Source organism: Platalea leucorodia, assembly GCF_965183815.1.
Source record: "Platalea leucorodia genome assembly, chromosome: 4".
Classification (NCBI taxonomy): domain Eukaryota; kingdom Metazoa; phylum Chordata; class Aves; order Pelecaniformes; family Threskiornithidae; genus Platalea; species Platalea leucorodia.
The window spans coordinates 41,923,288-41,935,393 of record NC_138826.1 but is presented as its reverse complement, the minus strand read 5'-3'; the positions used below and the strand labels follow the sequence as shown (position 1 = coordinate 41,935,393).

Below are 12,106 nucleotides of genomic sequence, written 5' to 3'. Positions count from 1 at the left end.
TGCCAACCCTCTGTCAGCACTGCTACTGAGGGAGCCAAGGCACCTGAGCAGGACTTCAGCACACTGAAAATCTGTGAGTTATGTGTGAGCTTCCCCGCTTCCAAGGAAACACTCTGGATCTCCATTTTCCTTTGTTTGGTGCTTATCATGGTTGTGCCTCAGTTACTCAGTACTGTAAACTGAATAAATATTAACCAGGATCAAATAAATAAAAGCACGGTACCAGAATTATGAAAAGGGATATTTTGTTATCTAACATGTTGACTATCACCCTTGAAAAGCAGTCATATAAAAAAGTTATCATCTATAAGAAAAGGCTGGTATGTCTTATAAACTCTTCCGTCTCTGTCAAATATGTTATTTCAGATGGCAACTGTCTCCACTCTGGTTCTTGGATTCCTGTTGCCATAGAGTCCAGGACTTGATCCAATAATCTCTACAGACTGAATGAGAGCTAAATGTCACATCTGGGCATTCATTGTGGGATTTCCAGTCTTTAAAACATTACTGAGCAGCCTGTAGAAATGGAAAGACATGTTCTGTTACACGGCCTGTTAACATGCAGTATTTCAGTTAACAAAATAGGGACATCTGACTTGTCAGTAAAGGTCCAGCTACGTCCAACATCTTGGTGAAGACTCACATTGTCCCAGACAGTCCAAACTGGGGGACTTGATAGTGATGGTAGTCCTGATGGCATAAAGACCCAGTATTTCCTCTGCAGCCCTTGAACAGAACTGGGACATGGAAATACCAGAGGGCAAAGGACTCAGACAGTCAGTCACCATTCCCAATGCAAACTGCTAACTGAAGCATTTTGTTTTCTCACAACCCGCCTGAATCACCATACTTCTCCTTTCTCCTGAAACAGGAAGTACTCGTTGCAAAAAACCAACCTCTCCATATTTGGAAGAACTGGCTCCAGAGCTTCAACAGCTCAGGAGTCACCTCCTGCCACAGCTAACACTCCTGTGTGGTCTGTGAAACACAAAGGCATCTGGTGGAGGATAGTTCCTGACCATGGCACCGTGGACCCACAACTGAACAAGATACACAGCCAGTCTCCATGGTGCAGCATCAGCTTGCCCCACCATCCTGGCAGAAGCATAAAGTTGACACAAGGGTGGGGAGGCAATGATAAAAGGGGTGAACCTCTGATGCTAAGTGTAGGAGCAGTGCTGGAAGGAGGACATCACCTGAGCTACTGCCAGAAAAGGCCTTACATGAATGTCTGGCATCACACATGATAAAGTATGATGGAAGGCCACAGGACTTTTGCCCTTGCACGGTGTAAAGACTGATTGAGGACTTGGCATTGTTGACTTCTTGAGTAAGCTGAGAACCAACTCCAGCCTTGGACTGAGCTGGGTGATCCCACCAATGGGATGACCTCCACACATTCTTTACAAAACTCAAGGACTGTGGGGTCATGATGCTCTCCTATTAAAAGAGCAGGCAACTTGGTCTTCAACATGGTGTTGGCCATGCCCTGTGCCACCTGCAATGATGTCCAAGCAGCTGGATCATGGGGCATCATAAAAAAGCCCATCTGTTAGAACTTGTACTGGTAATGATGAAAATGTAAGTGCTTGATAAAGAAGGACGCAGGGCTGGAGCACTGAGGAGGAGTAAATGTGCTTGCCTCGATGACTCAACTGCTTGTGGTCTCGATCCCTGAATCTAGCCTGACTCTGTATGCTACTGTGGCACCTAGGAGTGATGACAGCAAGGGGAGAGTAAGAGTTTAATCCCTTTGGCCTGTCAATTTTTCTACAGATGGATCCTGCCCATAATCTACAACAGTGCAATGATGATAAACAGTGATGCCCAGGCAGGTGAAGATTGACATAAAATGTCCAGAAGACCTTCATAAGCTGCACCATCATTTCCTAAACGGATTTGCAGAGGCTTAGCTGTCCTGGTTAGTCATGAAAGGAACAGCAATCACTTATACAGTTGGGGCCTCCACTCACAGCCACAAAAAAAAGTCTTTGAAGAATTTCCAAGATGAGGAGACCTCTGACTCTGGTCATTTCAGAGATGGAGTGAAACAGAGTTATTTGGACTGTGGAGAAGGGGTCCTCACCTGCCTTCCCATTTCAGGGACTGAGTATCAACCGACAAGGGCAGTTCTGGTGGTCGGAAGATAAGCTCCTACCCTGACAGGGAATGGAAGCAGGAGAGTTCAGAGCAGCAAGTGGTCCTGTGGTATTGCATTTCCTTTCAGATGCCTGTGAGTATCCCTGTCCTCCTTAAATAAGGAATACAATCCTATAAGGAAGAAGACAAGACATGTAATTCTCTAGAGTGCCGTGGGAGCTGATGGGCTAGACTCCACTCTTGGAAGCACCCACGGTAACAGGGATGACAGGTTTTAGTGTTCAGCCTTGGTCTCAGCTGTGTGACCACATGTCAGATAGAGCAGCAGATGCTACCACAGGAGGCCAAGGGCTGTGTAAATGCATGGTAGTTGCTCGTCAAGAAGTTCTCAGAAGTAAAGAACAACTGGAAGCCCAGTCTGCTGCCGGAATACTTCACAAAACAGTGTTTGCAAAGGTTGGTACCAGGAATCCTGGACAGCCCTGTCAGACGCTGTTAGAAAAGGACAATCAAAGCTTCAAGAGACACGGCATGAGGAAGGGACAACAACCTGCTTCAAAAAAACATTCCTGAAACCTTTTCTCTCTCTGTTTTCAGGTGGAGCACATCTCAGCAGAGGTGTAAGGGTTATCAGCCAGCTATAAAAGACATCTGGTACAGAAGGGCAGTGAACAGAACTTAATGGTTGCAGGTTAATATTCCTATGGTTTTCCTGAAGATTAAGTTAAAGGATGAGAATGACCAACAAAAAGTACAGTTCACAAAAACCAAACAAAGCAGAGGAGCAATAAGACTACACTTAAATAAAATAAAACAAAACAAAACAGAGGACAAAGCACAGTTAGGAGAAAGCTCAAAGTACCCTTTAGTTCTATGTGGTTAAAAAGAACTAAATAAGGATCTACTCTGTTCTGTACTAAATAGCAAAGGGGTTGGGGCACGAATCCCTACAGCACCAAGGGAAGAAAGAAAATGTATGTGATTAACCAGTTACCAGGCATTACGTATCACCGACAACCAATTCTAGCATATATACCACTGAAAAGTGTTACAACTTTAGATGAAAAACGTTCTTAAAAGTAGGGAGCACTCCTTGGTAAACCAAGGGCTTTCCTCACAAAAAGATGAAAGGAAACAATCAACACCTAAAAATTACCTTAATTTCTGGCTAGTCCTGTAACAGCTGTTTACAATTGCTTACACATGAAAATAAGGCTACACACTGGCTTACAGACAGCATGAAGAAACTAAGGGATGTTTAGGATGGCTTTGTTTTCTGTGTCCTAGCTGACAGCAATGACAAAGAATATAAGTCTCAAGTGTTGTAGGCTCACACGCACTGTAAGAGTGCAAATGTGTCTATTAGGCTTACAGACATCAAACAGGCACTTAAAGTGTTGGTGTTGAAATATTTTATATTCATTAAAATCCTAGGCTCTTAAAATTATGCCTATATGCAATATATATCCTGCCTCTTCACTGGAAAAAAAAAGTCACTGTAAAAATTAATTAGTTTTTGTATGTGCCTGTGTCCACAGGCAGCATTTCTGAAGTGTTACAGTCTTTGCCAGGTGTGAGGCAGCTGATGACCAGCAGCGCTTACATGTGACTTCCACCAAGGTGACTCTTTGAATTAAGAGATGCCAGCTCCTGACCCTCACTAGCCTTCTTATTCTGTGGTTATATGCATGCCTCAGCTGAACATTTCCAATCTGCAAGCTGCTAGGTTTCATGAGTGCTTAACTCTCGAAAAACATATTCCAGCCACAAACACTAAAAGCTGCTCCCGCCAGCAAACTCCATAGTTGCAGTTATTTCTGTTTTGCTCCTAAAGCGCTGGTAGCAGGATCAGAGTGAGAAGCATTCAGCTTGCACAGCACGTGTTCAAGCTGGGGGTAACGCTCCTAGAGCATTATCTGTGGTTCTTCAAAACTAGAAGTACCAGGACAGGTCCCTCCATGCTACACTGATCTGTAACACAGATCTTAAAAAGCCCAGCAACACTAATATGTATGACTTTTATAGCAAAAACAAATGCTAATCATTCCAAAGAAGGCCTTGTGCATCTCATTTTATTGAAAAAGAAACAGAGAGGTTATAAACCTAGCAGCAAAACCTAGATCTCCTGATCTCTCTCTCTCTCTCTCTCCCTCTCTCCCTGCAGTGTATCTCATGTACCTGACTTTTCATAGAATCATAGAATCATTAAGGTTGGAAAAGACCTTTAAGATCATCGAGTCCAACCGTTAACCTATCACTGCCAAGTCCACCACTAAACCATGTCCTCAAGCACCACGTCTACCAAATACCTCCAGGGATGGAGACTCAACCACTTCCCTGAGCAGCCTGTTCCAGTGCCTGACCACCCTTTCAGTGAAGAAGTTTTTCCTAATATCCAACCTAAACTTCCCCTGGCGCAACTTGAGGCCATTTCCTCTTGTCCTATCGCTTGTTACTAGGGAGAAGAGACCGACCCCCACCTCGCTACAACCTCCTTTCAGGTAGTTGTAGAGAGCAATAAGGTCTCCCCTCAGCCTCCTCTTCTCCAGACTAAACAACCCCAGCTCCCTCAGCCGCTCCTCATAAGACTTGTGCTCTAGACCCTTCACCAACTTTGTTGCCCTTCTTTGGACACACTCCAGCATCTCAATGTCCTTCTTGGAGTGAGGGGCCCAAAACTGAACACAGGATTCAAGGTGCAGCCTCACCAGTGCTGAGTACAGGGGCACTATCACCTCCCTGGTCCTGCTGGCCACACTGTTCTTGATACAGGCCAGGATGCCATTGGCCCTCTTGGCCACCTGAGCACACTGCTGTCAACCAACACCCCCAGGTCCTTTTCCTCCAGACAGCTCTCCAGCCACTCCTCCCCAGCCTGTAGCATTGCATGGGGCTGTTGTGACCCAAGTGCAGGACCCGGCACTGCGCCTTGTTGAACCTCATACAGTTGGCCCTGGCCCATCGATCCAGCCTGCCCAGGTCCCTCTGTAGGGCCTTCCTACCCTCCAGCAGATCGACACTTCCACCCAACTTGGTGTCATCTGCAAACTTACTGAGGGTGCACTCAATCCCCTCATCCAGATCATCAATGAAGATATTGAACAGGACCGGCCCCAGTACTGAGCCCTGGGGAACACCACTTGTGACCAGCCACCAACTGGATTTGACTCCATTCACCACCACTCTCTGGGCTCGGCCGTCCAGCCCATTTTTAACCCAGCGCAGAGTGCACTTATCCAAGCCATTAGGTATTACTGGAGGAATTTTGATTTCTAAGAAGCTAGTAAGTATGGATCAGACCACAATAAAAACACGTTAAAGGATGCTTATTTAAATAAATACAAGATATGAACTTAAAACAAAATAGCCACTTACGATCAATCCCTTGTATGGTTTTCTCATCTTGGAATACTTACGCTGTATTTGGGAATCAGCTTATTCACTATCTACACAGTGAGATAATCCCCAAGAAAACTAACACTTGCATTACATTTACAGCATTAATAGACAAATTTCACATAATTCAAATGAATGTGTTTTGTTGGTTTTTTTTTTAAGCCTTAGGTTGAAATGCAAAGCGATATTTCTTGTGATTTCAGTGTTTTCATTGATGGGGCAGACCTGCACAGTTATAAACAGCATTATTCTTCTTGAGCTGAATTTGGGAACAACAGGAGGGGAAGTTACAGAGAGAAAACTACTGGCTCACCTGTAGATGATGTTGAGCATGCTGTGCTCACAGTCATTGGTGCTGTAAATGCTCAGTTTGTCCAACAGGTCCAGCAGATGTGTTGAGAAATTGCTATCAAACTTGTTGATCGTTGCTTCGAAACCAGATGTCAGGTGGAGGTTGTCGGCATGCTCTGCTAAAAGCTATCAAGACAAAGGCACAGTGGCCCCATCTGTTTGCTGATTTGCACTTGCCAAAGAGATGTAATTATTCCTTTCCTATTTCCTAACTTGCTCAAAAATACTGCCATAAAACTTAACAGTCACTCAGTCACTGAAATACATCTTTCAAAACAGTTGCAAGGTCCTTGGTAGTTAAAAACCTTGCTATGCCTATCTGGGAGAACCCCAGAGTAGATCCCAGTAGTTATCCTTAAATATATGCTGTCATTATTTTCAAGCAGGAGGAAAAGCCAGTAAGCAGAAAGTGAGTGTTGCCTAAGACAAGTTGTAACCTCTGAAGCACTCTGATTGCCTTGCAGTGTGATGGACCTTACCGGCTGTGTGCCAGAGAGGGGCTTTCAGCAGGACAGAAGACAGCCTGCTAACCGCAGAGCACACCAAACAAATTGCTTAGTATGTGTGCATCTAGATAGAGAAATATGGACAAGACAAATACTCCAGATATGAAAGGGATGGGCTGCAAGAGTCACACCTGACAGTTTATTGGCTCATCCATCACAAAATGCTAATTCTGGAAATAACAAAGTTCTTGAGCTGCAGAAAACCTGTATGTGGGTACCCACTTGCCGTGGTTTAACCCAAGCCAGCAACTAAGCACCACACAGCCGCTCGCTCACTCCCCCCCGGTGGGATGGGGGAGAGAATCGGAAGAGTAAAAGTGAGAAAACTCACGGGCTGAGATGAAGACAGTTTAATAGGCAAAGTAAAAGCCATGCATGCAAGCAAAGCAAGGAATTCATTCACTACGTTCATCAGTAGGCAGGTGTTCAGCCATCTCTAGGAAAGCAGGGCTCCATCACGCGTAACGGTTACTTGGGAAGACAGACGCCATCACTCCGAACGTCCCCCCCTTCCTTCTTCTTCCCCCAGCTTTATATACTGAGCATGATGCCATACGGTATGGAATAGCCCTTTGGCCAGTCTGCGTTGGCTGTCCTGGCTGTGCCCCCTCCCCAGCTTCTTGTGCACCTGGCAGAGCACAAGAAGCTATAAAGTCCTTGACTAGTGTAAACTCCGCTCAGCAAGAACCAAAACATCAGTGTGTTATCAACATTATTCTCATCCTAAATCCAAAACAGAGCACTCTACCAGCTACTAAGAAGAAAATTAACTCTATCCCAGCTGAAACCAGGACACCACTGCACAGCTGAAAATACAACTAAGAACTTAAAAACAAGTGCAGTGACTGTTGTGGGAGACGGTCTTCAAAGTAGACTTTGAGAACACCATCACTGCTCCACACTGCCCTCAAAAATGCCCACAATTCCGCAAAGATTCTGCTTTTGGGACCTAGGAAGGTCTAGCTGTAAGAGATAGGACAGCCACCCTGACCAGACTGCAACCCAGGCAGCGTTAACAGAGGAAAGGGCCCAGCTGTCCATCCCGTGTCCCACCTTGTTAGTCAGCTTCTTCTTCGCAGTCTCTTCAGCACGCTCCTCCTCTGTTGGCGGGCCCAGCATTGTGCCATGCTCCAAGGTGAGCCGGTCCATCTCATTATCCAGCTTCATGCTCTGGGTGAACCTCTTGGAGGGGCAGAGGGTTGGGGAAATGGTTACATCCCATTTTTTCAATTATGGCAAAGCATGAGGCTGACTCAGTTCTGCTAGCCCTGCAGCTAGCTAACTCCCATGAAAGCTAACTCTGAGGTTAAATTTACAATGTTAATACACAAAGCTCCCTAAACCCAAGGGAAGTTGGGTGGTTTTTTTTTTAAAGCTATGGGCTCCCTGAGATGCTGGCTAGAGTGTTCCCATAGAGATCAGTCTCCATGGGTCCAATCACCAGTCCTCGCCTGACCCTCAAGAGCATGCTAAAAACTACAGAGCCCTACAACTTACACCTCAAATTCTGCTGCAGGACTGGCTGAAGAGAGGTAATTCGGTTCATATGAACCTGATCCCAACACTGAAAAAGAAAGGCATAGAGAATTTTGTGGAGGGAGAAGCCACAGAAACCATTTGGGAGAAAGGATGAGGGTCTGAGCAGTCAAGCTCTAAAGCCTGCCGGTGGGATGATCAGAGGCTATTCCATGTGCATCAAGGACAAGAGGGGACGAGTTGAAAAAAGGGATTGTCGTAGCTGGCTGGCACCCAAAGCAGCTGGCAGTGGCATGGTCAATACAGGGAGGCTGTACATACCTGCATGCAGTTTGTGAACATGACACAGACAGACATCAGCTTGGAGAAGATCTTCAGCAGCTCTGGGTTGGTTAGCATGCAGTCTTTCAAGCAGTTATCCAGGAAGCTTGTGTGGTGGCTCAGGACATCATCGATATTAGATGCCTGTGACAGGATAGTACAATAATGAAAAAACAAACCAGGACTGCTGTGCTGCACTGGGCCAAAGCTCTAATCCAGCATCCTGTCTCTGACAGTGACCTCTCAGACATGCTCTAGGGCCTGTTGAGATACTTCTCATGTACCTTCTAGCTTTGAACAACATCCTGAGATGGAGACTGTATTTGCATTACTGCATTCAATAGCCCTTCACAGGCTTTTTACCTTTGATTTGTCACATCACCTTCTCAAAAAATTATGCTTTCTTTAATCATCCAAACCCTCCACTAGAAAGGAGGCTCAGGATGGAGTTATCTGCTTTATGAACAGGCACTTCCTTTGCTTTTAAATCTGCTTGTCATGCCCACTCCCACCTTCACAATCTCAGTAAAGTCAGCTACAATAAGTGGAGAAGAGAAAAATAAATCAAAGAACCTTAAATGTCAGTAAGTTTATGAGGCTTAAAACATACAGGTTATTCAGAAACATGTTTTAGGAGCACAGTAAGGAACTGGGACATGCAGTGTTGCAAGGATTCTGTAAGATTTTTGTCCAGCTCTGCTACTTCAATGGGCTGTTTCAGTCTCGAGTTTTAAATGATAGATTAAAAACCCCCTCTCACTCTGTACAATTATGGGATGTGAAGCTGAGAACACAAGTCAAGCTTAGGAAAGAACCACAGGACTAAAATTGCCAAGATATCCGCATTGTTCCATCAGGGTCAATGCCAAAAAAAACCCTATAACCTTTTAAACAACTAGTATAGAACAGGGATAAATGCTGCTCTCTAATGCAATGAAGATGCTAGTTGTGTTGATGAAGACAATGACGTTGTGAAGCTGAAGATACCAGTTATATTTTCAGGAAGAAATCATCTTAACTTCAAGTGGAAATGCACAAGAGAGAAGTCTGACAAATAAAAAAACAGCATAAGGCACTACATGAGACCAGTGAGGATCATCCTTTTCACTCCTAAAATGCAAATGAAAGGAAAAACCTACGCCAGTCTGTAGGCTACAGAGGTTAAAGAGCCAGTTCTGCATCCTCTGTCTGGAAATAAATGATGCTTTTATTTAAATCAAGGAAGATTTTACCAAGTAGCTGGGGATATGTCATCCTTGGTGAGCAGCTCTTTTAAAGGACTACAAAACAAAGTGGTTGCTGAAACAGCTTCTTTAGCTGGCAGTGTTGAGATGTTCGTCTCACAGGTGCCCATATTACAACGCCTAGAGCCAGACTTCTCCTTCCCTGGCACTGGTAGAGGGCATGCTCCATTTCCCAGAGATTTAAAAGCCTTGAAGGACACTGATGAGGATGGGAGGCAAACATACATTTGGATTACGTCTCAAAGACTTTGCTAACTTGCCAAAAAACTTTCTCAGTTTCAAGTGACTACTTGTGTACATATTCACATCACAGGCATCTTTGAGTTGCTACTACTGCACTATTACTTGGAGAAGCCCTTCATGTACAGAGCAATGGTAGAAATGCTCTACAAAATGCTGCAGCAGCCCTCAAGATTTCAGAAATGAAGAATCATATGGTGAAGGCATGGACAGATCTCCTTGCCATACAGTCACGGAAACACCTTTCCCCAGTGCCAGCAAAGTCACTTTATCTCAACATCTCTGGCAGGCTAAAGAGGCTCACAGATGTTCCACAGTGAGGGAAAAATTCTGTCCACTTGGGCTATCAAAAAGGTTTTGTCTATAGATGTTTCTTGGGAATGGGCTCCTCTGAGTAACAGTATAAATTGGCAAATTCCTTTTTGGAACTGAAATACAAATGCTTCAACACCACTGTATCTCTGAAGGAGCAGAGAAACTCAATAGCTGAGAGCCAAAGCAGAGAGGGATCTTCAGACAGAAAGTCTTTGCAAAAACTCTGGAGTCAGGAAATTGTCTCTTCTGAACAGGGGATGCCGTCAATACAGACTGCACGCCTATTGCATTTAACAGTCCCTTCTAGGACATCTGGAATCAGCAGAGACTGAAAGGAAGCACTACCTTAAATCATAACGGAAGAACCCGGGACAGGATAACTTGTTCAAGTGCTTCAATTCAAGTAAAGTAAACTGAGTATTATATTTGCAAACCTAAACTTAAAATAAAATTAAGAAGTAAGTACACTTCTCTCAGATCATCCAGGAGCTTGACCTATAACTTCCTCGCCAAGAATATGCAGAGATGCTCACAATCCTAGACCTGATACCTCCTGTGAATTCTCCACGAAAAAGGATGACAGGGCATCAAAAAATGTTGGTTAGCTGACCCCAGAACAACTCCCCAGTACACAGCAGAAATTAAGACAGGGTCAGCTGATGCTGAAGGTTCACAAGGCTCATCAGAGAGCTCCCAAGAGAGCTGCAGTGGCTTAAGGCATATTGCAGAAGGAGTGTTGGGCTGTTTGGTACATCAGATAAATGTTCTTTATGGTATAAGACGAAAAAGATGTGCAACCCAGAAGCATCTGATCACAGGATGACTACAAGAGGGAAGAAGAATAAGGTGATGTACATCTGCCTCCTGTTCCCTCACAGTAGCTGGGGTACCCTAACACCAGCCCCAACACAGCAGCACCACAGTGGGTAAGAAAGCTGAGGACCATGAGAAACGCAGTGTCCCTTGGGATAAGGAAAATGGCTACAGCAATCACAAAGGTTATGCTGCAAAACAAGCAAGCTTGAGGAATGGATAACTGATCATCTGCTCTAATTAAACACAAGTTCACTGCCTGGCACAGCCCTTGCCTGTGCCAAGTGCCATACGCCAAGACAACCGTCACACAAAGCTCAGGGATAGCACTTCGTAAGGGCCTTCTCAAGTTGTCTCCTGGCATGGAGGAGATGGCAGCAGGTCAGATTTCCTCAATTGGCAAAGCCCTCCAAACACTACTCCACCAAGCTTTGTACCCTCGAGCACTTTCACAGGCCTTCATGACATACCCTAGCCCATGCAACGCATCCCTGCAGCCTCATACTATGAAAAGAACTACAATACAGCCCTCCCTAGACCACTGCAAACACTTGAAACTAGAGGAACACTAAATGATTGTATGTTAGGACCACATGGGACCCAGTGGAGACATTTGCTATGTAATGTGGAGCAGACAGCCTATGGCTCTGCCTTTGCTCCAGGCAGCAGTACAGAAGTAACCTAAGATGCCATCTCCACTCTCTTTTTCCTCCCACAAAGACTTGTTTGTATGCCAGAAACCAGCAGAAGCCAGGCAGGTCCACTGGAACTGAGAGGTGAGGTAACCAGTGCTCTGGCTCCAGCACATGTTCCTAGGGAATGAAGAAGCTATGGGCTGGGGCCAAGCTGATGGCAAGGAAGACAACGTGTATTTGCAGCATTGCTGTGGCTGTCACTAGATCCACCGTTGCTCAGGCATCATCCTTTGCATGTCTAATGAACTTCCACAGTAACTCTGTATGCTCTGAAAGTTTAGATCTTTACCACAGTCAGGTAAAAAAGAAAGGGAGAGAAGGGTTTGCTCTAGACAGACTGAGAATAGCCCTTGATCTGTTGGTCACAGATTTTTTTTCTCTGTTGTTAAGGATGGAACTAACAAATCTGATGTGAATGAAACCAGATGTGAGAAGACCTTTGTGGGCTTCTTGAACAGACTGTTCTGAAAGGTAAAGTCCCAATGACTTCTCATTCTTGGTTTAAAACAGGCAGGTGGGACATTAGCTGAGAATGTGTTCCTCTGTGAGATAATAAAGGCATCTCACATGCCCATCAGGAGATAAAAACTGATTCTTGCAGTTTTTGCTAGGGCAAAGAGTTAATTTCTGGAGAAGTCCAGTGACTTGG

The 12,106-nt window shown here is 44.9% G+C and overlaps 1 protein-coding gene across 4 annotated transcripts in view; it reads right to left on the bottom strand.

The window, feature by feature from the left end:
* The window catches only part of TUBGCP2 (tubulin gamma complex component 2), a 39,080-nt gene that overhangs the window by 2,103 nt on the left and 24,871 nt on the right, over window positions 1-12,106 (bottom strand). For all 4 annotated transcript variants that reach the window (XM_082310748.1, XM_082310751.1, XM_082310750.1 and 1 more), the window contains 3 exons: window positions 8,151-8,294; window positions 7,407-7,535; window positions 5,810-5,973 (listed from right to left, as the gene is read on the bottom strand). In XM_082310748.1, coding sequence (XP_082166874.1) covers window positions 5,810-5,973; window positions 7,407-7,535; window positions 8,151-8,294 — 437 coding nt within the window. The remainder of the gene's footprint in view (window positions 1-5,809; window positions 5,974-7,406; window positions 7,536-8,150; window positions 8,295-12,106) is intronic.